This window comes from Rhinoraja longicauda, chromosome 7 (assembly GCF_053455715.1).
Source record: "Rhinoraja longicauda isolate Sanriku21f chromosome 7, sRhiLon1.1, whole genome shotgun sequence".
NCBI classification, from domain to species: domain Eukaryota; kingdom Metazoa; phylum Chordata; class Chondrichthyes; order Rajiformes; family Arhynchobatidae; genus Rhinoraja; species Rhinoraja longicauda.
Genome location: NC_135959.1, coordinates 3,517,004 through 3,541,719, shown reverse-complemented (window position 1 = coordinate 3,541,719; position 24,716 = coordinate 3,517,004). Strand labels below are relative to the sequence as shown.

The 24,716-nt window shown below is 44.3% G+C and overlaps 1 protein-coding gene across 2 annotated transcripts in view; it reads right to left on the bottom strand.

Annotated features, from left to right (window-relative positions):
* uvrag (UV radiation resistance associated gene) overlaps nucleotides 1-24,716 on the bottom strand; it is a 292,355-nt gene that overhangs the window by 229,774 nt on the left and 37,865 nt on the right. Inside the window, exons 3-6 of one of the 2 annotated variants that reach the window (XM_078401991.1) lie at nucleotides 23,556-23,590; nucleotides 19,187-19,366; nucleotides 17,450-17,524; nucleotides 15,469-15,554 (exon numbers count right to left, since the gene is read on the bottom strand). In XM_078401991.1, coding sequence (XP_078258117.1) covers nucleotides 15,469-15,554; nucleotides 17,450-17,524; nucleotides 19,187-19,366; nucleotides 23,556-23,590 — 376 coding nt within the window. The remainder of the gene's footprint in view (nucleotides 1-15,468; nucleotides 15,555-17,449; nucleotides 17,525-19,186; nucleotides 19,367-23,555; nucleotides 23,591-24,716) is intronic. The other variant, XM_078401992.1, reaches the window with a different exon arrangement.

Below are 24,716 nucleotides of genomic sequence, written 5' to 3'. Positions count from 1 at the left end.
TTCTAAATGACGCTAAATATTCTAAACAATTGGCATGAATTTTGAAGGCCGGTAATGAAGCCGACCTTGCTGTCCTGGGCCTCGTCCATTGCCAGAGTGAGGCCACACGCAAACTGGAGGAACAGCACCTCTTATGCCACTTGGGAAGCTTACAATAAAACGGTACAGTGGCGCAGCTGTTGAGTTGCTGCATTACAGCATGCAGACATCCGGGTTCGATCCTGATGACGGGTGCAGTTTGTACGTTCTCCCTGTGACCATGTGGGTTTTCTTTGGGTGCTCCGGTTTCTTTCCACACTCCAAAGACGTCCAAGTTTGTAGGTTAATTGGCTTTAGTAAAATTGTAAATTGTCCTTAGTATGTAGGATAGTGCCACCAGGTGATTGCTGGTTGGCGTGGACTCAGTGTGCCGAGGGGCCTGTTTCCACTCTGTATCTCTAAAGTCCAAAGGTATGAACATTGAATTCCCCCATAATTTACCCCCTCTCTGTCCTGCTCCCACCCAAACGCACACCCATTTCACGCACAATCTTTTCTGCACCTGCCCACTTCCACCTATATTCCTCCACCTGGCCTCACATTTCCAATTCTACCTGACACCCTTGTTGACCCTTTTGTCACTTTTCATCTCTAGTCTTTGTCCATCCATCTGCCAATCAACTTGCATGTGTTCACCTATCACTGGTCAGCCTTCACCCACCCTCCTCCCATATTCCAGCTTTCTCCTCCCTACTACAATCAATCTGAAGAAGGGTCCCAAACTGAGATGTTGCCTACTTAAGTCTTCCAGAGATAGACACAAAATGCTGGAGCAACTCAGTGGGTCAGGCACCCACTAAGAAAAAGGCAGATTATTATCTGAATGGTGTCAGATTAGAAAAAGGGGAAGTGCAACGAGACCTGGGTGCCCTTGTACATCAGTCACTGAAAGTAAGCATGCAGGTACAACAGACAGTGAAGAAAGCTAATGGCATGTTAGCCTTCATAACGAGAGGATTTGAGAATAGGAGCAAAGAGGTCCTTCTGCAGTTGTACAGGGCCCTGGTGAGACCACACCTGGACTATTGTGTGCAGTTTTGGTCTCCTAATTTGCAACTGAGGCAGTGCAGCGTAGGTTTGCAAGGTTAATTCCTGGGATGGCGGGACTGTCATATGATGAAAGAATGGAACGACTGGGCTTGTATTGACTGGAATTTAGAAGGATAAGAGGGGATCTTATAGAAACGTATAAAATTATTAAGGGATTGGATACGCTAGATGCAGGAAACATGTTCCCGATATTGGGGGAGTCCAGAACCAGGGGTCACAGTTTAAGAATAAGGGATAGGCCATTTAGAACTGGGATAAGAAAAAACTTCTTCACACAGAGAGCTGTGAATTTGTGGAATTCTCTGCCTCAGAAGGCAGTGGAGGCCGATTCACTGGATGCATTCAAGAGAGTTAGATAGAGCTCTTGGGGCTAGTGGAATCAAGGGATATGGGGAGAAGGCAGGAACGGGGTACTGATTGTGGATGATCTGTCATGATCACATTGAATGGCGGTGCTGGCTCAAAGGGCAGACTGGCCTACTCCTGCACCTATTTTCTATGTATCTGTGTACCATCTCCGGGGGAAAGGAATAGGCAACGTTTTCGGGTCAGACTGAAAGGGGGGGGGGGGGGGGGGACAGGAGGCCAGAAAAGGCCACAACAAATAAGAGTGGCAACAGATGACCTCAGGAAGGGTGGAGTCCTAATGGGCCATTGTTGGCTGGGGAAGATGTACTAATGAGAAGGATACAAGGATGCGTACAGTGGAACTGGTTGGATAAATTGGATGTGGAATGGAGGGTGAGAGGGGAGGGACCCTCCAGAAATGTTGCCTGACCCATGATTAATCTAGCACTTTGTGTTTTATGCCTGATTTCAAGTTTCATCTTACAACCTTCTGACCCTGGTGAGACCATCACTGAATCAAGCCAAATGGGCCTTTGAACTTAAATGCTATATACAAAAACAAAGTCAGTTTGCACAAAAACAAGTTTCTGTGGTACATTCTATTCCAAAGGGGTGGAAGAAGAATAGACAATAAATGGTAGTGTTATAATTGAGAATCTACCAAGAACTGAATGTTCCGTAAATGAGCTTCAATGGAGCTCTCTTTACTCATAGCTTTTTAAAAATTGTGCAGAAAGGAACTGCAGATGCTGGTTTAAACCAAAGATTGCCACAAAAAGCTGGAGTAACTCAGCGGGACAGGCAGCATCTCTGGAGAGAAGGAATGGGTGTTTCGGGTCGAGACCCTACGTCAGACTGAGAGTCATGGGAAAGGGAAACAAGAGATATAGACGATGATGTAGAGAGATATAGAACAATGAATGAAAGATATGTAAACAAATCAAAGAAACCGGCCATATATAAGTTATATAAGACTTTGGTGAGGCCGCATTTACAGTATGGTGTTCAGTTCTGGGCACCATGTTATGGGGAAAATGTTATTAAGCTGGAAAGAGTGCAGAAAAGATTCACGAGGATGTTGCCAGAACTTGAAGGCCTGAGCAATAGGGAGAGGACGAGCAGGCTAGAACTTATTCCTTTGAGTGCAGAAGGAGGAGAGATGATCTTATAGAGGTGTACAAGATCATGAGGGGAATAGATATGGTAAATGCACAGTCTTATACCCAGAGTTGAAAAATCAAGAACCAGAGTGTAGAAGGAAACTGGAGCAACTGGAGAAAACCCATGCGGTCACAGGGAGAACATACAAACTCCTTACAGATAGCACCCAATGTCCGGATCGAACCTGGGTCTCTGGCGCTGTAAGCCCGCAGCTCTATCGCCACTGTACCTCCCCTGGACGAGAGGCATCCAGGTTAACTCGTCTTTTCCCACCTAACCACCCCCTCCCCAGGTACATTCCCCTGCAACCACAGGAGATGCAACACCTGTCCCTTTACCTCCTCCCTCGACTCCGTCTGAGGAAGATGCTGAGGTTGCAGGGTGACTTGGACAGGTTGTGTGAGTGGGCAGATGCCGTTTAATGTGAATAAGTGTGAGGTTATGAGAGGGGATCTTATCGAAACGTACAAGATTATTAAGGGGTTGGACACGTTAGAGGCAGGAAACATGTTCCCAATGTTGGGGGAGTCCAGAACAAGGGGCCACAGTTTAAGAATAAGGGGTAGGCCATTTAGAACTGAGATGAGGAAAAACCTTTTCAGTCAGAGAGTTGTGAATCTGTGGAATTCACTGCCTCAGAAGGCAGTGGAGGCCAATTCTCAATGCATTCAAGAGAGAGCTAGATATTGTTCTTAAAGATAGCGGAGTCAGGGGGTATGGGGTGAAGGCAGGAACGAGGTACTGATTGAGAATGATCAGCCATGATCACATTGAATGGTGGTGCTGGCTCGAAGGGCCGAATGGCCTACTCCTGCACCTATTGTCTATTGTCTGAGCCCCCCAAGAGTCTTTTCAGGTGAAGCAGAGGTTCACTTGCACCTCCTCCAACCTCATCTACTGCATCCGCTGTTCCAGGTGTGGGCTCCTACATATCGGCGAGACCAAGCCCAGGCTCAGCGATCATTTTGCTGAACACCTCTGCTCAGTCCACCTAAACCTACCTGATCTTCCGGTTGCTCAGCACTTTGGCTCCCCCTCCCCATACTGTCACAGTGAGGCCCAGCGCAAATTGGAGGAACAGCACCTCATATTTCACTTGGGCAGCTTTCACCCCAGTGGTATGAATATTACCATCTCTAACTTAAAGTAACCTTGCTTTCTTTCTCTCTCCCTCCCTCCCCCTTCCTCGTTCTCCAACCAGTCTAACTATGATTATATTTTGATTCCCTGTGATTATATTTTATGTCTCTGCTTTGCTGTCACCTTCTCCTAGCTAACAATGATCTATTCCACATGTTCCTTAATCTCCATTTCTTGTGATGTCTTGTTTTCACACCTTACACTTCCTTATCTCGGTGTCTCCCTCTCCCCTGACTCAGTGTGAAGAAGGGTCTCGACCCAAAGCATCACCCATTCGTTCTATCCGGAGATGCCGGCTGTCCCGCTGAGTTATTCCAGCAATTTATGTCTAACGAGGTTCCATCAACTGTTCAAAAACAGCCAATTTAGTTTGTTGACGATCCATTAAACGCACTCTATTCTACAAAATAATTACAGGGGATTGAGACGAAACAAAAAAAACATTTCAAACAAAAAAACATAAGTAGAAAGAAAAGGTTCCCTGCAGGGGATGAAGAGTTAAGAAGTCTTACAGCTGCAAGTTGGAATGTTGAATAAAACAAAAGCAAATCCTTTTTGCAGGCAGTGGATATTCTTTCATGTTTCCAGTCAAGCCAAACATGATAAAAGAAAATGGTGAATGCCGAAGAAATTAAGAACATTTTTAATGAAAATACTGGATCAGAATAAACTCCGGTTTGTCCATTTCTAAAAATAAATCCAACTCATGTGGCAACTGTCAAATATATCCCTCAGACAATTCCACACCTTCGGACTGGGGAGTACTCTGGGCAACTCACACACCTCCGAAACTTTAACTATATATACGAACCTGCCTTCTTCGCACACCCACCACTCTGTGCAAAAAAAGTTGCCTCTCAGGTTCCTAATAAATCTTTCCCCTCTCATCTCAAACCCATGTCCTCTGGTTCTTGATTCCCCAGCTCTGGGGAAAGTCACTAAGCATTGCAAATGAGGCCGCCTTAGCAAGTTTGATAAGAGGGCCTCATTTGCTCGGGGTAACGGTACCATGAAACACAAGCCGATGTCTGAAAAAGAGCTAACATTTCAGGTCAATGGCATTTCTGCTGACCCGTTATGATGAAAGATCACCAATCTGTGATGCTAATTCTTTCTCCTGCTGTCTGACCTACTGGCTGTTTCAGCGATTTTGTGTTTTCCTTCCACAATTTCCAGCAGCAGCCATGTTTTGCTTCTGCAGGATAAATGTTTGCTGCAAGGAGTTATCTGGAAAAAAAAGATGTCACTGTGTGGGCTGGTGGATTGGCCAGGATATTACTAAGAGCAGGAATGTTTACAATTCAACTCTGACTCTGTGCAATGGTTGCTAAACTTAACGAGTCCTTGGCAATGCTGTAGCATTAAATTAATTGCACAGAACCTGTTGCTCGATTCCCAGTTTCCGCCCCCACAACTGTGTTGAAAGAACCCCAATCAAAATCATGATCGACATCTCATAAGATTGAGTGACCTCCGAACTTGTTGTCTGACGTGGGGAAAAATAGTAAATTGTAGCAACGAATATCTATCACTTGAGCAAAACACAAGGTGCTAGAGGAACTCAGCAGGTCAGGCAGCATGTGTGCAGGTAATGGACAGAACGATGCTGCATGTTAGAGCCCTTCATCAGACTGACTGTTTTCAACATCATCATGCAACTTATTTCTATTTTTGGCCAAAACTTGGTTTTGTTCTCATCTTTCCAGTAAAAGCCACAAGTATTATCTGATCTGTTTGCATAATGTGCAAAACAAAGCTTATCACTGCATCTCAGTATACGTGACAATAATAAACTGAAACAATATCCCCAGCAATGAGTGCTCTTCCACCACCATGACTTCTGATGTTCTGGGATCTATCACTCCTATTTCAACCACATACAACCCCGTGGCAAAAACATCCAAAAACAGGACAGATCCACAAGCGCTGACATCAAATTCTACCATCTTGCCAGCTTTCGGCCTCTCCACTACTTCTAAATTGTCAGATTACCATTACCATATCCCAGAAATTTCCTTTAGACTTTTGACATAGTGCGAAAACAGGCCCTTCGGCCTATCGAGTTCACGCCGACCAGTGATCAAGCCAGACACTAACACTATCCTACACACTAGGGTCAACTTACTGAAGCCAATTAACCTAGAAACCTGTACGTATTTGGTGTGTGGAGCACCCGGGCAAAAACCCACATAGTCACAGGGAGAATATACAAAGTCTGTACAGGCAGCACCCGTAGTCGGGATCGAACCCGGGTCCGTGGGGCTATCATGCAGCAGCTATGCCACTTTGCCCTTGAGTTTTAGAAACATAGAAAATAGGTGCAGGAGTAGGCCATTCGGCCCTTCGAGCCTGCACCGCCATTCAATATGATCATGGCTGATCATTCAGCTCAGTAGCCTGTACCTGCCTTCTCTCCATACCCCCTGATCCCTTTAGCAAAAAGGGCCACATCTAACTCCCTCTTAAATATAGCCAATGAACTGGCCTCAACTACCTTCTGTGGCAGAGAATTCCACAGACTCACCACTCTGTGTGAAGAAATGTTTTCTCATCTCGGTCCTAAAAGACTTCCCCCTTATCCTTAAGCTGTGACCCCTGGTTCTGGACTCCCCCAACATCGGGAACAATCTTCCCGCATCTAGCCTCTCCAACCCCTTAAGAATTTTATATGTTTCTATAAGATCCCCCCTCAGTCTTCTAAATTCCAGCGAGTACAAGCCCAGTCTATCTAGTCTTTCCTCATATGTAAGTCCCGCCATCCCAGGGATCAATCTGGTGAACCTTCTCTGTACTCCCTCTAAGGCAAGAACGTCTTTCCTCAGGTTAGGAGACCAAAACTGCACACAGTACTCCAGGTGCGGTCTCACCAAGGCCCTGTACAACTGCAGCAGAACCTCCCTGCTCCTAAACTCAAATCCTCTTGCTATGAACGCCAACATACCATTCACTTTCTTCACTGCCTGCTGCACCTGCATGCTTGCTTTCAATGACTGGTGCACCATGACACCCAGGTCACGTTGCATCTCCCCTTCTCCCAATCGGTCACCATTCAGGTAATACTCTGCTTTCCTGTTCTTGCCGCCAAAGTGGATAACCTCACATTTATCCACATTATATTGCATCTGCCATGCATTTGCCCACTCGCCTAATCTATCCAAGTCACTCTGCAGCCTCCCAGCATCCTCCTCGCAGCTAACACTGCCACCCAGCTTCGTGTCATCCGCAAACTTAGAGATGTTGCATTCAATTCCCTCGTCCAAATCATTAATATACACTGTAAATAACTGGGGTCCCAGCACTGAGCCTTGCGGTACCCCACTAGTCACTGCCTGCCATTCCGAAAAGGACCCGTTTATTCCTACTCTTTGCTTCCTGTCCACCAACCAATTTTCTATCCACCTCAACACTGAACCCTCAATACCGTGTGCTTTAAGTTTGTACACCAATCTCCTATGTGGGACCTTGTCGAAGGCCTTCTGAAAGTCCAGATATAACACATCGACTGGTTCTCCCATTCAAACAGATTAGGTAATATTGTACATAAATACAATGAATTCAAACTTAAGTACAATAGATAGAGCAAAGGGGAAGATTCAGAGTGCAGAATATAGTTCTCGGCATTGTAGCGCACCAGTTCCAGAGACAAAGTCCAATGTCTGCAATGGGAAAGTAGACTGGACAATTCCCTAGCTAACGAAAGGACTGTTCAGAAGCCTGATAACAGGGGAAGAAGCTGTTCCTGCGTCTTTCAAGTTTAAAATGTTGCCAAAAGAAGAACTCAATACTTGTTGATGGATGTAAAGCAATTCATATTCAAAACTCAAGAATGATAAATTGTAACAGAATTGCCTGCCAAATGATCAACATTTACTGATCTTGGGCATTTACTTGGTTTAGCCTATATCAAGAGGACTGTGTAATGACAGGAAAAAGGTACTTTGTGCAAACTTTGGTTAGAATACCAGGGAAGTCTACTTAGCAGGGCAGCCAGTTATATCTGTTATCCTTTTATGCAGAACATATGATGCAGTTAAGACCCAATTTAATAAAATGGAGCTGTAATTAGAAAATCATGAACAGCACTTTGTTGCATTCCTTCTTTCTATACCACTGTGATATTTTTTCAATTTCTCAGCAGTAATTCAATACTTAAATGTGAACTATAAAAGTAGTTTCTTAATTTTCATAGAAACTTGAGATAATAACCAACAACTTTTACTCTAGCAACCTCGACAAATAAAGCCAAACGTTGGAAAAATCAATGTGTAACTACAAAATATAATTTCATTCAGCCACGGACAACCACCATATCATGACACCTAAACTTGACAGGCTTTGGCCCCCTCCCACCTCTTTTTCAGCTTTCTCCCCACTGCAATGTCTGAAGGATCCAGACCCGAAACATCTCCTATCCAAGTTCTCCAGAAATGCTTCCTGACCCACTGAGTTATTCCAGCAGCTTGTTTTATTTTGTAAACCAGCATCTGCAGTTCTTTGTTCTCCAGTATATCACACCAGTCAGGTGCATATGATTATGATGCTCACTATTACTTTTATTTTGATCATGGTGGCCATTAGAATTCAGTAACATCAAAATGCTCCAGAACAAACACACAAATTAATAAGGGTTTCTGACCACAGCCTATCTTTGTCCCGCCCCCCCCCCCCCCCTTCCCGACATCAGTCTGAAGAAGGGTCTCGACCCGAAACGTCACCCATTCCTTCTCTCCAGAGATGCTGCCTGACCCGCTGAGTTACTCCAGCATTTTGTGTCTACCTCACAAATTAATAATTTATGTTTCTGTCCAACACTAACACAGGAGTCCAACCTTAATGAGAACCATCCAGTCCTTCATTATCAAATCATGCTCTTACGGGGACACAAGGAACTGCAGATACTGGAATCTTGAGCAAAACACAAAGTCCTGGAGGACCTCAGTGGTCCAGGCAACTTCTGTGGAGGGAAAAGGATGTGCAACGATTCAGGCTGGGACCCCACTTCAGATTGATTGCAGCAGGTGAGATCGCTCGTGGAGCTGTTTTTCTACATTCACACATTATGAACCACTCAGAACCCAATTGCTTTCAATTTGTTGTTTATTATTCCATCTCCTTTCTCACTGTGGTTTTTTTTCTACTTAACTCCTCCTTTTAACTTGCCTGCTTACCAGTTGTACCATTACAGGGGGTATGGGGAGAAGGCAGGAACGGGGTTCTGATTGAGAATGATCAGCCATGATCACATTGAATGGTGGTGCTGGCTCAAAGGGCCGAATGGCCTACTCCTGCACCTATTGTCTATTACTTACATATCACAACATTAAAATGGATATTAATCCAGTCCTGCTCGACCATCAACTAAGTCCCCCTGCCCCACTACAGTATGCAGTTATGAGGTTAACACCTACTGCACGCTTGGAACTTTATTCCATGCAATGATCACACAACTGAAATTAGTCTTAAACTTAACCTTTAGTTTCAATCTGTACCACTGTCATACTTTTTCAATTTGACTTGAACGAGTTTCCTGACTGACTCTATTCAACTGAACTAAGAGCGATTGGAAACGTTAGGAAAACTGCAGATACCAAAAGAAGATGTAAAGACAGATCCAATGGTAAGTTTTAAAGGACATTTGGACGGGTACGTGGATAAGAAAGATTTTGAGGGATATGGGTAAAGCAGTTAAATGAGTAGCTCAGACTTTTTCAGCATGGATCGGTTGGGTCAAGGGGCATGTTTCTGTGCCATGTGGAGAGGACAAGAGGCCCTGGAGTCAGCAATAACCAATTCCAATTCAGTGATATGGTAACACATCTGGCAGCATTCCCACCAGAAGGGACAGATTATCACTTTTCAATATAGACATGTGTGTGAAAAAATATTGTTACTGACATTGTGACAGCATCCTTTAAAATTGGAAAGTGAAGAACACCGTACAAATCTGATAGGCTCCATGCTGGTTTCTGTTTAGTGACTCTGGTTGGAGACCACGTTAGAACATAGAACAGTACAGTGCAGCAATTGGCCCTTTGGCCCACAATGTCCGTGCAGAACATGATTCCACATTAAACTAATCTCCTCTGCCTCCACATGATCCATTCCCTGCACATCCATGCACCTATCCAAAAGCCTCTTCAACCCCACTATCTGGCACAACCACCAACCCTGGCAGCTCCTTCCTGGCACCCACCACACCGTGGGAAAAAAATGCCTCGCACATCTTTTCAACTTTGCCCCTGTCGCCTTGCATTTACAATCACTTCCAAGAACAAAAGTATTATATGGGACATGTAGGATCATAAAGTGTGTTAAATAATTTTTAAAAATCAAGTCCTGGGCAAGTCTGCAGGCGCCCCTGTAAAACGTCTGCATGGACACAGTCATCTGGATGAATTCTTGCGCTAACAAATATGGGCAATTTTGCTTACATAATAATGCATCGACTATAATTCAACAACTTGTGAACAATGCAAAGTGGACAAGTTGGGAACTATGTAATCAAGAATGAACTGATGCATTGTAAATAACATTTATGCCTTCAAAAGATGTTGCAAATTCGCTAAACCAACAATGGAATACTTAGTTGGACAAAGGCAGTGTGATGCATGGTTCTGTATAGGAGCTACTAATGCATGATCACAGCTCAGCCTTTCGTACTGCAGTTATTATGGACCGAATAATCATCCGCATAGAATGTGCAATGAAAATGGATTTTTTCATTGCTTGTATTGTACATAATATCACTGCCTTTGGGCTATACAAGTCAGTCAGTCATTTAATCTTCGGTCCAAGTTCTTCACATGAAACCTATCATGTTATCGGAATCTCCGAATCAGATTAGCATCTTGTGCACAATGGCAACTGTCCAGGTGAGCTGGGTGGCGATAGAATTCAAGACGGAGAAACAGACAGAAAAGTTGAGTCAGAGAGCGAGCAAGTCAGTGATTAAGTGCGAGAGCGCAGGGCCATAGTGTAGAGACACCAACAGTTGTGCATGCTTGGAGATATTAAGAGTGAGTCAGCCTGTACACAAACAGTTACAAGGAAAACCACAAATTACTACAAAGTAGACAGTTGTCCATGGGAGCGACCGAGTTTGCCCACAGTCTACCACTTTAATGATTCTATCACGCTCCCACCTTTCAGTCTCTGGTCTCCCATGCCATCAGGTGATGTCATTGTTAATATTCTAGCGATCAAAATGAGTAGCTTTCAAGAACTGATTAGATTTATGCCATTATTGCTTTTTCAGGGCAAGAACAAAGACATCCCCTGTTTATGCCCTGCCTCAGAAATCTCTGGGGCTTTGTGTTCAAGCTCACCGTGTTGAACAGAATTCAAGACAAGCAATATGCAGTGTTTTCGGAGCACCTGTCTTGCTGTACAGAAACATACCTCGGGCTTAAACGAGCGTGGTCAAATGGGAAACTTTACAGCCTTGTGCAAAGCCAGATGTGGGATAAAACAGTGTGAAATACAGAGCAGGAAGACCGGCCGGCCAGAAGAGGGGAAGACGTTGCTGGTAATGGAATCGCCACGATTTCCGCCACTTCAAAGAGATTCCACCACCAGACACACCTTCCCCTCTCCTCCCTTTGAACCTTTGTGACTCCTCTTCTATTCCACCAAAGGTCAAGAATCAAAAGATTCTTTTAATTGTCATACATAACAAAACAGAACAATATAAATTCTTACTTGCCCCTTGTTACAACACTTTCCCTTGCAAACCTGCAACCCTTGTCCTTTCATCTCTTTCCCTTCCTTTCCCACCATCCATGGAGCTGGTCTTTTCAGGTGATGCAGCCCTACACTTGCACCTCTTCTAATCTAGTGCACTGCATTCAGTGCTCACAAGTATCCCCTAGACTGGAGAAAAGAAAACACAGCCTGGGTGACCAGTTTGTGATGCACCTGCATTGAGTCCACAGGGACAACCCCCTAGTTTCCCCTTCCCTACCACTTTAAATTTTCTATCCCACTCCAAGAGATCAGTCTGTGGCCTCCTAGATAATTGCAGGGCTGCACTGTGGCGCAGGAGTGGAGTTGCTGCCTTACAGAGCTAAAGGCCTGGGTTCCATTCGGACTATAGGTGCTGTCTGTAGGGTGTTTGTACGTTCTGCCTGTGACCGCGTGGGTTTTCACCAGTTTCCTCCCACACTCCAAAGACGTACAGGTTTGTTGGTTAATTGGCTTCAATAAAATTGTAAATTGTCCCTCGTGTGTAGGATAGTGCTCGTGTACGGGGATCGATGGTTGGTGTGGACCCGGTGGGCCGAAGGGCCCCGTTACCACACAGTATCTCTAAACTAAACTAAAATCAAGGCCCAATGCATTTGAGATGCAATACCTCATCGTCCGCATGTGCACATTGCAGACTTCTGGACTCAATATTGAATTCTAAAGCTTCAGGTAACTTGGATTCTCAGTCATCAATCTGTGATCTTAGCTCAACGGGAGGGGTATTTTTTTCCCCTCTGGAGCTCGTTGCCTGCCTGACCCACTGGGTATTGCTTTCCTACTCTGTATTTTACACTCCTACGTTTATAGCCCTTCAACCCACTGTGTCCACACTGACCAGCAATCATCTGCTGACATTACTATGTCAAGAGTGGCAGGTTCCTGATGGAACCGCGTACTGGACAATGCTGGAAGGAACAGTGGAGTCCATAGTGTACTCAAGTGGTCAACCTTGGTCACTCTCTCTCACACTGGTCACTCCCTCCCACTCCCTGCATGTGTACACTGTGGACGGATTGATTGGTTTAGTTTAGTGATGCAGCGCGGAAACAGGCCTTTCGGCCCACAGAGGCCACACCAACCAGCGATTCTCGCACATTAATACTATCCTATACACATTAAGGACAACTTACCCAGCCAATTAACCTACAAACCTGTACGTCTTTGGAGCGTGGGAGGAAACCGAAGATCTCGGAGAAAACCCACGCAGGTCACAGGGAGAACGTACCAACTCCGTACAGACAGCACCCGTAGTCGGGATGGATCCCGGGTCTCCGGCACTGCAAGCGCTGCAAAGCAGCAACTCTACCGCAGCGCCCATGTGCCACCCTAAAATTACAATAATGTATAGTCTTTCCGCTGACTGGATAGCACACAACTAAAAGCTTTTCAGTGTACCTTGGTACACTGGACAGTAAACTAAACTAAGCAATACAGGAAAATGTGTTCAATACCTTTGAAGTATGAAGCATATTGAAATCTACAAATTTAATAATTTGTGAGGAACAAAACAGCAGCACAAGAGGCTGGTTAAATGCAACCACAGATGCATGAGTGAACAGCAGGTCGTTCCCCCGATTCCCCATTCTTTCTTCAATATCTGCATGCCCATTGTATTAATTTTTTTCCTTCCCTTCAACTTAGTAACATTTAAAATATTGGTTTCCATGTGTTAAATATTGTGGATTAATATTTGCCTGCACAGTGCCATCTACTGTAATTGAAAAAGACTGAAGCACAGGGTCAGACTCAAACTCAATGCAACAATCAACATTCATTCTGCTTCAGTTCCAAGACGCTTCATCCGCCCACAATACTAGAACGTCTGAAGAAGAGTTTCGACCTGAAACGTCACCCATTCCTTCTCTCCAGAGATGCTGCCTGTCCCACTGAGTTACTCCAACATTTTGTGTCCATCTTCGCTAAAAAAATCCTGATCACCACATTGTGATTGGCTATTGCTAATCTTTGGCACCGAAAAGGAGACAGCAAACTACCTAGGTCTTTTAAACCACTCACTTGACGAGGCAGGAAATGTTCATTTAGCTGTTGAAATCCTCACCCCTGTCTAATACCCAAGCTTGAAAACGGAAAATAAAAATCAGCCAGGGCTTGAGTAAAGAGCTGAGAAAAGCTGGGATTGTTCTACTTAGAGGAAGTGAGTAGATTTAATGGAGTCATGCATAATCACAAGGGCTTAGTTGGAGCAGAGAGGAACTAGTTTCACTGCTATAATAGCCAATATGAGGGAATATATGTTCAAGGTAATATAGGGGAAATCCGGAGATAAAATATTATTTTTAAACAATAAATTATGCACAAAAAGTTTATCGTCTGAAAGTTCAGTGGAAGGAGAGTCAGTAAGATAAACCTCCAATGAAGAAGGGTCTCGGCCCAAAACTACACTTGTTCCATTTCTCTAGAGAAGCTGCCTGACCTGCTGAGTTACTCCAGCATTTCGTATCCATCTCCAATAACTTGCTCTCCAACTATGCAGAAGTCCTGATAGTTCGGCACTGGCCCAGGATCTCTCTGGCACGTCAGGACCATGTTTTCCACGCTCTCTCTAAACTCCTCTGGTTCCATTTCCAGGACTCCCTCAAAGCGTATCTCATGCACACCGTCTAAAATTATGTTCACTGAAAGATCTAAATAAAGATCTAAATAAAATGGTGAATTAAAATTGTGTGGAATAAGTTCAGCAGTTAGGAAAATCTGCTAGCACTGTACTTAAATCCTGAGTATTTCAAATGAATGGAGTTTTCCTGGAGTGACATTCATAAAAGCAAAGGGGTTAATATTTTACACCAACAATTCATAGATCAATGATTAGGCATGTGGCATTAATTGGGCAATATAACTACAATTTACTTTATTTAAGAGTATTGGGTTTGGTTTTGCAGGCAGGTAGTGCAAACTAAAGCCATATGGGATGAAGTCAAAAATGCAACACTACTGCCATCTGGTGTTCAATAACATTAGACAGCTTTGTATGATTCACTAGACTAGAGTATTTGATCGTACAACCCCACTTTGATCATATAAAGTGGGGTCTTTGCCATGCTTGATCAGAAAAATGGCAGAGCAGGATAACGACAGATTCATAAAACACAGCATTTTCAAACTCAATGGCTTTGTAGATGAGGTCTCAAAGCAGAACACAGGCAGCTGTGGAGGGTGTCAATGGATATTTTTAAGGCAGAGATTGACAGATTCTTGATTAGCGCACGTGTTGGGGGTTACAGGGAGAAGGCAGGAGAATGCGTTTGAGAGGGAAAGATTGATGTGCCATGATTGAATGGCGGAGTAGACTTGATGGGCCAAATGGCCTAATTCTGCTCCCATAACTTTATTAGTGAGAGTATCCGATCAGAATGCACCAGTTTGGTTTGGAAACCGACCGCTCTGGCCAAGGCTGCAAGAAATTCCGGAGAGTTGTGAATGCATTCCAGTCCATCACCCAAAACAGCCTCCCCACCATCGTCTCCATCTACACATCAGGTTGCCCATGAAACACCATGAACGCAGCCAACATAATCAAGGACTGCACATATTCCAGATCAGTAATGCAACCAAATTTGACATGTTTTTGATGTTAAAATTATTCTACTTGACAGATTATTTCAATTAACAGCATGAAACCACAAAGGCACCTGGTTATAGATTGCACAGGACAAGTGGAGGTCAGGAATTCAGAACCCGTGCTGACGCTACGTGTTGGCTCATCCAAGATCAGCAAACTCTCTGTGTCTTAAAGCTAAAGTATCAGTTCCAGGAACTTCCTACTCCACAAGTCTTAACTCGCTGAGGCATTTGGAAAGTCCCTCAAAATGTGTTATTTGTAAAGTGATATTTCTGAATACATTAGATGAAATTCAATGTCAATCAAGACAATCGTAAAAGCAATTAAATTAAATTAATCATCAATTGGAAGGATCAATTGGCCTCATTAATTTGGAGTTTGGTTCAATATCCTGGTCAATGCCTTACCTGAGCAGAGAGAAGACACTGTAGGAGTTCCTCACACAACTTTGGTCCACTTGCAGAAGGCTAGTCCTCTTCTTCTCAGAGAGATCCTTTGGAAAAGAAACAGATCTTTGGGTCGGTTTTATCATTTATCTTGCTCAATTTGAATGCAAAAGCATAGTCTTCTGAGATAAAACCGAGGCAGCGTGAGATGTAAATGGAGACAACCAACCTCCCTTCTATTGATTCCATGTACACCTCACACTGCCTCGGCAAGGCCACCAGCATAATCAAGGACCAGTCTCACCCCGGTCACTCCCTCCTCTCCACTCTCTCAACAGGAAAGAGGACAGAAGTGTGAAAACACACACCTCCAGATTCAGGGGCACTTCCTTTCCAGCTGTTATCAGGCAACTGAATCATTCAATTAACAACCAGAGAGCAGTGCTGAGCTACTATCTACCTTATTGGAGACTCTCAGACTATCTTTAATCGGACTTTACCTTGCACTAAACGTTATTCCCATCTTACATCTGTACCTGTGGACGGGTTGACTGCAATCATGTGTTGTCTTTCTGATCACTGGTTACCAAGCAACAAGAGTGTTTCACTGTACCTCAGTACACGTGACAATAAACTAAGCTAATTGGCTGAACTTGACTTCATCTGAAACAAAACTGGACCAATGTAAACCCAGTTGAGGTGGACTCCTGCAGAGGCGAAATATTTCTTACTGCAAACCTGTAGCGACATGAAAGATTCTACAATATTTGATGCTTTACTTCAAAATTCTAGTTGATACTCAATTGCTCTTCAGCGGGTAGTTCATAGAGCTCAGAGGACCATCGGAACACAGCTACCAGCCTTGGAGGGCATCTACAACACATGATGCCTCAGAAAAGCCACCAGCATCCACAAAGACTCTTCACACCCCTGCAACAGTCTGTTCGAACTCCTTCCATCGGGCAGACGATACAAGGCCTTCTACGCCCGCACCTCCAGACTCAGGAACAGCTTCATCCCCAGGGCCATAGCTGCTATGAACCGGTCCTGCTGAGCCGGATGGTCAAAACGCAGTGATCCGGCACAGATCTACTTGCACTCTGTCTTAAAACTGTTACAATTTGTTTCGTTGGGTTGTTGTTGTTTAAATTAATTAAATTATTGCATCGTATGGGAGGCGCATTCCCAATCTCGTTGTACCCCTGCACAATGACAATAAAGATATATTGTATTGTATTGTAATTGCAATGCTAATCAAAAAAGCAAAGCAGCTAAACACATCAAAAACATGTCAATGCTAACCTGTTTTGATAAATCAAAAACTATAATTATTTTTTGTAATACAAAAAATACCTTGTGGATGACCTTCTGGAAAAGAAAACACTGCACTGTTTTGCAAAGTGATCCGGCAGTGCTGAAGTGTATAGAACTGGGGAACAGTGACCTCAGTTTGGAGCTTCCCCTGTCTGACCAACTTGCCCAATTACTAGCAGGCAGTTTACAAAACATTTAGACAGGTACGTGGACGGGAAAGGTTTAAGGGGAGATGGCAAATGGGATGAGCTGTTATTCAAGCTTTTTGGCATGGAGGAGTTGTGCTGAAGAGCCTGGTTCCACACTGTATGACCATGAGCACACAATTTAACCCGAGCACATCAATCTGCTTAAAATGCATTTTGTGCCAAAGGTGGAACAAGGGAGAATGTGCAAACTACACACAGACAGCCCCCGAGATCAGGATCAAACAATAGTCTCTGGGGCTGTAGGACAACAGCTTTACTAGCTGTGCCACTCCGTGTGCTTTCTCCGACAACCCCCCCCCCCCCCACTAGTATGTGTGCCATGCCACACATCAGATTTTGACAGAGGAGTGGGAACAGATGGCCTTGTTATAAACCACTTATGACTAAATTACATCACAGATGATGCATGAATAAGGCAATTTTTAAAATAAGAGTTATATTCTCAGACAAAAACTAAATGACAAAGAATATAGATTTACCTTATGATCAAAGGGGGTTCCATAGTAACCATCATTCAACCCAAATATAACATCGTTTGGATTACGTGCCCGAATCTAACCCAAGCCAAGAAAATAATCCACTTAGTCAACATTTGATGTGGCAGAAAGACTCGACTTTAACATTTTCAGACAATCAGCATAGCGAAACTTGCATCTCTTTTGCGTATTACAATAGTGCCTTTAATTTAAAAAATGGCTATAAAATGCATTGCGGACACATACTTCTTAACTTAAAATATTCTTTAATTGTGGACACTTACTTCTTAACTTAAAATATTCTGTGTCACTAAAACTATTTAAACTGTGGCACGTGTGGCGGCGCCTAACGGCTGCGGCTCGCTGGCAGTCTGTTCGTCTTTTTTCCTTTTTTTTGTTGTGTGTCGGTCGGTGTTGGGATGGTTTTTGTTTTTGTTTTTTGGCTGTGTATGTGTGGGGGGGTGGGGTGGGGTGGGGGGTGGTGGGGGAAACCTTTCCTTTTTAGGTCTCTTCCTCACGGCGCGGGGCGCGGCTCACCCGCGGGACCTTCCATCGCCCGGTGCGGCTAGGCTGCGGGACTTTACATCGCCGGTGCGGCTCGGTCGCTGGACCTAACATCGCCCGGCGCGGCCGCGGGACGGTTCAGCGCCAGGTGCGGCTCGGCCACGGGCCTTCCATCGCCCGGCGCGGCCGGGGGACTTTACATCGCTGGTGCGGCTCGGCCGCGGGACCTAACATCGCCCGGTGCGGCTCGGCCGCGGGACTTAGCAGCGCACGGTACGGCCGCGGGGCCTTCCATCGCCCGGTTCGGTCACGGGACGTTTCAGCACCCGGTACGGCTCGGCCGCGGGGCCTTCAATCGCCCGGCTCGGCCGCGGGACTTAGCAGCGCACAGTACGGCCGCGAGGCCTTCCATCGCCCGGCTCAGCCACGGGACGTTTCAGCACTCGGTGCGTCTCGGCCGCGGGGACTTCCATCCCCTTGCGGGGACTGTGCGGGTCGGTCGGGGACGAGCTGTCTGTCCGTGGGCGTGGGGAAGAGAGTGGAAGTTTTGTTGCCTCCATCACAGTGAGGGGGTGTTTGGAGTCACTGTGATGGATGTTTGTGTTGGGGTCATGTGTCTTGTGTTCTTTTTTTGTGTGTGTGACTGCAATGTAATTTTGTTCGGTACCTCGGTACCGAATGACAAATAAAGCTCTGTATGATTAAACAGAACCAGCCTTTACCTGCCACAAAGGTATGCTCCTATTAACTTTCCATTATTCTGTACATTCAAGATGGTACATTCAAAATTTTGAAACAAACTGCATGATTAAAAGATACAGCATGGAAGCAATCCCTTTGGCACATCAGGTCCATGCTGTCCATCGATCAGCTGTTCACATTAGTTCTATGTTATCGCACTTTCGCATCCACTTCCTCCACACTTAGGGCAATTTCCAGCAGCCAATTAGCCTGTAAACCTGTATGTCTGGGACGTGGGAGGAAGCCAGAGCACCTGGGGGAACCTCATGTAGACACAAAGAAAACGTGCAAATTCCACACAGACGACAGCCGAGGTCAGGACCGAACCTGGGTCTCCGACGCTGCGAGACAGCAGCTCTACCAGCTGCGTCAGTGTGCCACATAACTTCCCACAGGCTACCCAGAAAAACCATGCAACATCCTGGCAACATCTAAATCTTAAATGAATTTCAAACACAAAATGTCGAGCTCTTCTTCAGCTCTTGCACGTTTTACCTGCTGGCCCAAGTATTTGAGTCCATCAAGGTGCACCCGCCACTCGATAATTGGATGATACTGTCCCTTCTTTCCTCCCCAGATCCTCACCAGGAAACACGAAACTGAGGTGTCAAGTCGATCCGGCATCAAGCCAAAGTCGAGACTCCTCCACGTTGGATTCTGCATTACAGGGAAAAACTAAAAATCAATGGTCCAATGTTCAATGGTACTTTTACTGTCACATGTGCAAAAGCACAGTGAAATTAATTTCTTACACAGTACAGCATTGCCATACCCAAGCATAATCCATGATTAGCAAAGTGCACAGAAATAGTCTACTGAGCCCACATGCAAGAGGCGCCTGGTTTTGGCGCCATTTACAAAATCCAGTCCGCGCTCTAGGTCTTATGAGTCAAGAGTATTTTATTGTCATATGTCCCAGATAGAACAATTAAATTCTTTCTTGCTGCAGCACAACAGAATATGTCAACATAGCACACTGTAAACAATATAATAAACGAGAGTTCAGTGTATATACACATACTCACAAGTACACACATATATACACACACAAACACACACATATATACACACACACACATATATATATATATATAGAGAGAGAGCTCTTAATGGTAGCAGAGTCAAGGGATATGGGGAGAAGGCAGGAACGGGGTACTGATTGTGATCAGCCATGATCATGGTGAATGGCGGTGCTGGCTCAAAGGGCCGAATGGCCTACTCCTGCACCTATTGTCTACACACACATGTATACACACACATATATATATACATATACACACATACACACAAAAAACAAACAATAGTAGTGCAATAATAATAATAATAATCTATTGTAGTTCGGAGCTTATTTGAGGTTGTTGTGTTTAATAGCCTGATGCCTGTGGGAAAGAAGCTGTAATACCATCAGGGCATATGGGGGCTTGGGAAGGCACATCAGTGTTCTCCCTATCAATGCATGCTTAGAACGCATTGAGCTCGCCAAGGAGTGATGCTTCGCTGTCGCTTGAGCTGCCTCCTGATTTTGCCCTGTAGGAAGTGATGGCATTCATGCTCTGCCACAGTTGCCGAACATCCGTCTCGTCCTCCAGCTTAGAGCAAAAGTCCCTTTTGGCCTTTTTGATGGCCTTGTCAAGGTCGTATCTCGACGTCTTATACACCTCTGCCTAGCCAGACCTGAATGCCAGGGATCTGGTCTTCAGAAGAATGCGGATCTCCTGGTTCATCCAAGGCTTCTGGTCAGGAAACACTCAGAAGGTTTTTGTAGGAACATAGTCTTCCACACATTTCCTTATGAAGTCTCAAGATTCAAGATGGGTTTATTGTCATCTGTAACTCAGTAGATCGCAGGAATGATATACTGTTCCTGCGATCCCCTGCTAGGTCGGGGATTCCCCTGCGATCGGGAATTCCCTTGCAGTTGGCAGCTCCGTTGCTGCCAGTAGATCGCAATCGCGTTAATGCGTTTAAATGAATTAGCAGCTTGTCAGTTTCAGCGCTGGTTTCTGCTGTTTCTTTTATACAGCTAAGCTGAGAACTACTATATTTGATGATTTTCTGCTGTGCTGCTGGTAACATGTCGCCACAGAGAGGCGCCATCTTGAAAAATCGGTCCCCGATCCAGGTGAGCCCCAGGCTGCTGCAGGGCCTCCAGCCCTCTCCACACTGACAGAAAGTGCAAAGCAAAGTCTGTATCACAGGATAGGAAAACATGCAGGAGAAATCACTTACATCGGAAACACCATGGTTCCGTTAATCTCCTCCAAAACCACACACTTATTCATTTTTTGCTTTCTAGCCATAGTCATACAGCATGGATGCAGGCCATTCGGCTCAACTTGCTCACACCGACCAACATGTCCCATCTACACAAATCCTACCTGCCTGCATTTGGCCCTTCCCAGGATCAGGTCGGACAAACTGCCAAGTGGACAATTTGTGGTGCTAAGATACAGACAATGCAGCGGAAATGTTTTTGGGTGAAAGCAGTGATGAGAGTATTTTTGGAACATTATCAGCCTCGGGGACCTATTTTAACCCATATTATGTTTCAAAACAACACAAAAGATGGGGAAACTTATGTCCATCAGCATCTGCAATGAGAAAACAGTGATGATTCAGTTTGAATCTTCCATCACTGTTCATCCACTTCTCCAATTATTCACAGATAAACAAATCAAGTTTACTTTAAAGAATTAGGTGTTGTAACAGAATGGAACGCATCTCCAAGATATTCATCACTATTCATCATTATCTATTGTTAATTTGACCTAATTATTATTTCATCTAGAATCTAGCAGTGGTTACTTAGCTTTCATATTTCATACCATAGAAACCACTGCAACACATTTGTTTGTCTGCTGAAGATGTGAATGAACTGAGCAGGCACATGGATACGCAGGGAATGGTGAGAGATATAAATTATATGCAGACATACGAGTTGGCCTTGGCATCATGTAAGAGTACAGACATTGCAGGCTGAATGGCCTGTTCCTGTGCTGCACTGTTCTGGTGTGGCAATCTAAAGTTGGGGGAAAAGGGAAAGGAGGGGAGGAAACAATGGAGGAGGTGGTAGTTGAGACAGGTACTATAACAGCATTTAAAAGACACTTGGACAGGTATATGGATAGGAAAGGTTGAGGGATATGAGCCAACCTGGGCAAATGGGACTAGCTCAGATGGAGCATCTTGGTCAACATGGACAAGTTGGGCCCAAAGCCCAGTTTCCATGCTGTATGACTATGACTCAATCACAGGTACTGACCTCCACATCATCAAAGGAATCTACAGGAGATGCTGCCTCCAAAAGACATCCAGCATCATCAAGGAGACACTATCCTGACATGCTTTCATTTCACTCCTACCATCAGGATGGAATACGAGTCTGAAAACCGTGAGCTCCAAATTCAAGAACAGTTTCTTCCCATTAAACTTCAGGCCCCTGAACACTACAAACACAAAACTATGAAATAAGAACATTCTTGATTTCACTTAGGATTTTGGACCTTTTGCATTCATATCAGGGATTTTAATTTATGAATTTTATTAGCTTATCAATGAATACTGTGTTTACAGACCTGCACTGTTGCTGCAAGTAAAAATGTAATTGTTCCATAATTATTACCTGTGACAATGAAATACTCTTGACAAAGGGCAAGAAAGGACGGACACAAAAGAAAAAGAAATAACAAACATGCTGGAACTGTGCAATGGGGCACAATAATTGCTGGAAATGTGAAAGAATGTGCTTGGAAATACCGAGCAAATCAGGCAGCATCATTGCAGAACGCAAACGGAGTTAATAGTACAGATGGATAACCTTACATCAAACCTATCCAATCTGATAGAAGCAGGAAGTTGGAGACTAAAAATTTAATAGGAAATTGAGGGGCAATGTTTCCACACAGAGCGGTTACAATATGGAACAAAGTGCCAGTGAAGGCAGTTGAGACCCTGGGACACGTACATCAAGAGGAAAGGTTTAGAGGTATTTGTGTCAAATGCAGGCAACGGGACTAGCAAAGATGGGGCATCTTGGTCGGCATGGATGAGTTGGGCAGAAGGGTCCAAATGTAAGGGAAAAATCTAAGAACATGCAGGTTAATGCAGAAAGGTGGTGCAGAGGTAATAAAAGAATCAGCCACATTTTTATCAAATAGCAAATTGGGCATGCAGAGTCAAACGGCTACTCTTTATACTTTAGAGATAGCACAGAAACAGACACCTCGACCCACCGAGTCCGCACCGACGAGCGATCACCCTGTACACTAGCACTATCCAACATGCCAGTGACAATTTACAATTTTACTGAAGCCAATTAACCTCCAAACGTGAATGCCTTCGGAATGTGGGAGGAAACCAGAGCACCCGGAGAAAACCGACGCAGTCTCAGGGAGAATGTAGAAACTCTGTTCAGACAGCACCCATAGTCAGGATCAAGCCTGGGTCTCTGGCACCATAAGGCAGCAACTCTACCACTACACCCTCTGCCATATTCCTGCTCCTATTGTGATCATTACTGATAAGAGATAAGAGTGTCATTTATCCTTCTGTGTAAAGGTAGTTTTTCCTGCAAGTTTGGCAGGATCAACAAAACAGCTGGCCTCAAACTCCTGGGCTGACAAAAACAGCAAGAGATCCTAACAACTGCTCAGCTCCCTACAAGTCTTAAAGCTTTGGTGTTTATCTCCTCATTTTGACGACTCCCCCATCCCTCCTTTGCTTGTTTTCTAAAATGGCTGCTGAACTGGATTGTTACAAATGAGGTTGTAAATTTAAGTTAATTCAAAACTGCCAACAAACCAAAGAACACAAAGAATCTCATTTAAAAACACATCCAAACCCAGTTCAACTGAAGATCACTTACCAAAGAATCCTTTATGACTTCACTGGTGTAAAACGCTGAGAGGAAAAAGGAACAAAGTCAGTCATGCATCCATTAAAAATATATACTTTGGAAACCAGCATATTCAAGTTACAAAAGATAGCTAAGCAATAGCTACTCTTCCTGCATCATCTCCAATAGAGCTGTGCCAACAATGCACAGGCTTATGAAGTCAACATCTGGTTTGTGGGACTGCCAGGGTTCCTCAGGACCATCAATAGGTTGGTTTATCGGCAAGCATTGCAATCCAAGTGCAATATTTTGGACGAAAATACTTGCCTGTTAAATTTATTCAAGCACACAATTAACTCATCACTATAACTTCAATTCAACAGCAATCACAAGATACTCTTATTAGATCGAGTCAGAGTCATACAAACAGAAATAGACCCTTTGACCTAATTTGCCCATGCCAGCCATCTCATCTTAAACGCATATCCTCTGGTTCTTCAAAGATCAGTTTATTGTCACGTGTCCCAATTAAGGTACAGTGAAACTCAAATTACCATACAGCCATACTTGATTCCCTTTCCCTGGATAACGGACTGTGCATTCATTATTAATCTATCTATATCAAATTCACCCATCAGTTCCGTTAGATGTGCAAGCACGCCATAATTTCAGGAAGAGTTTGACTAGTTTGCATGTTAGTGCTGTTGGAAAGTGGTTGAACATTTGTTCAAAAATCTTTCTAAAATTATAGCTTATCGTACAATCAGAAAAATGCAAAGCTACTGCAAGACACACTATAGCACCATCTCAAGCTGAACCTTTTGCCCCAAGCTGTGTTGTACATGGGGTTTATCAAGCATAAGATTAATCAAGCATAAAGTTATTCAAGCTTCTTAGTTCAACTGACCAGGTAATATCAACTCATGAAGAGAAGATTCCAAAATTCTTAACTTCGAACCTTTACAGGAAATCTCCTATACTCCTAACATCTCCAATGTTTCTATACTGCATGAGGTTGGAGGAAGAGCAAGTGAACCTCTGCCTCACCTGAAAAGACTGTTGGAAAAGACCTCCCCCCGACTCCATCCAATACCTCCCCCCTCAACTCCATCTAAGGATCCCAACAGTCTTTTCAGGTGAGGCAGAGGTTCACTTGCACCTCCGCTAACCTTATCTACTGTATCTGCTGTT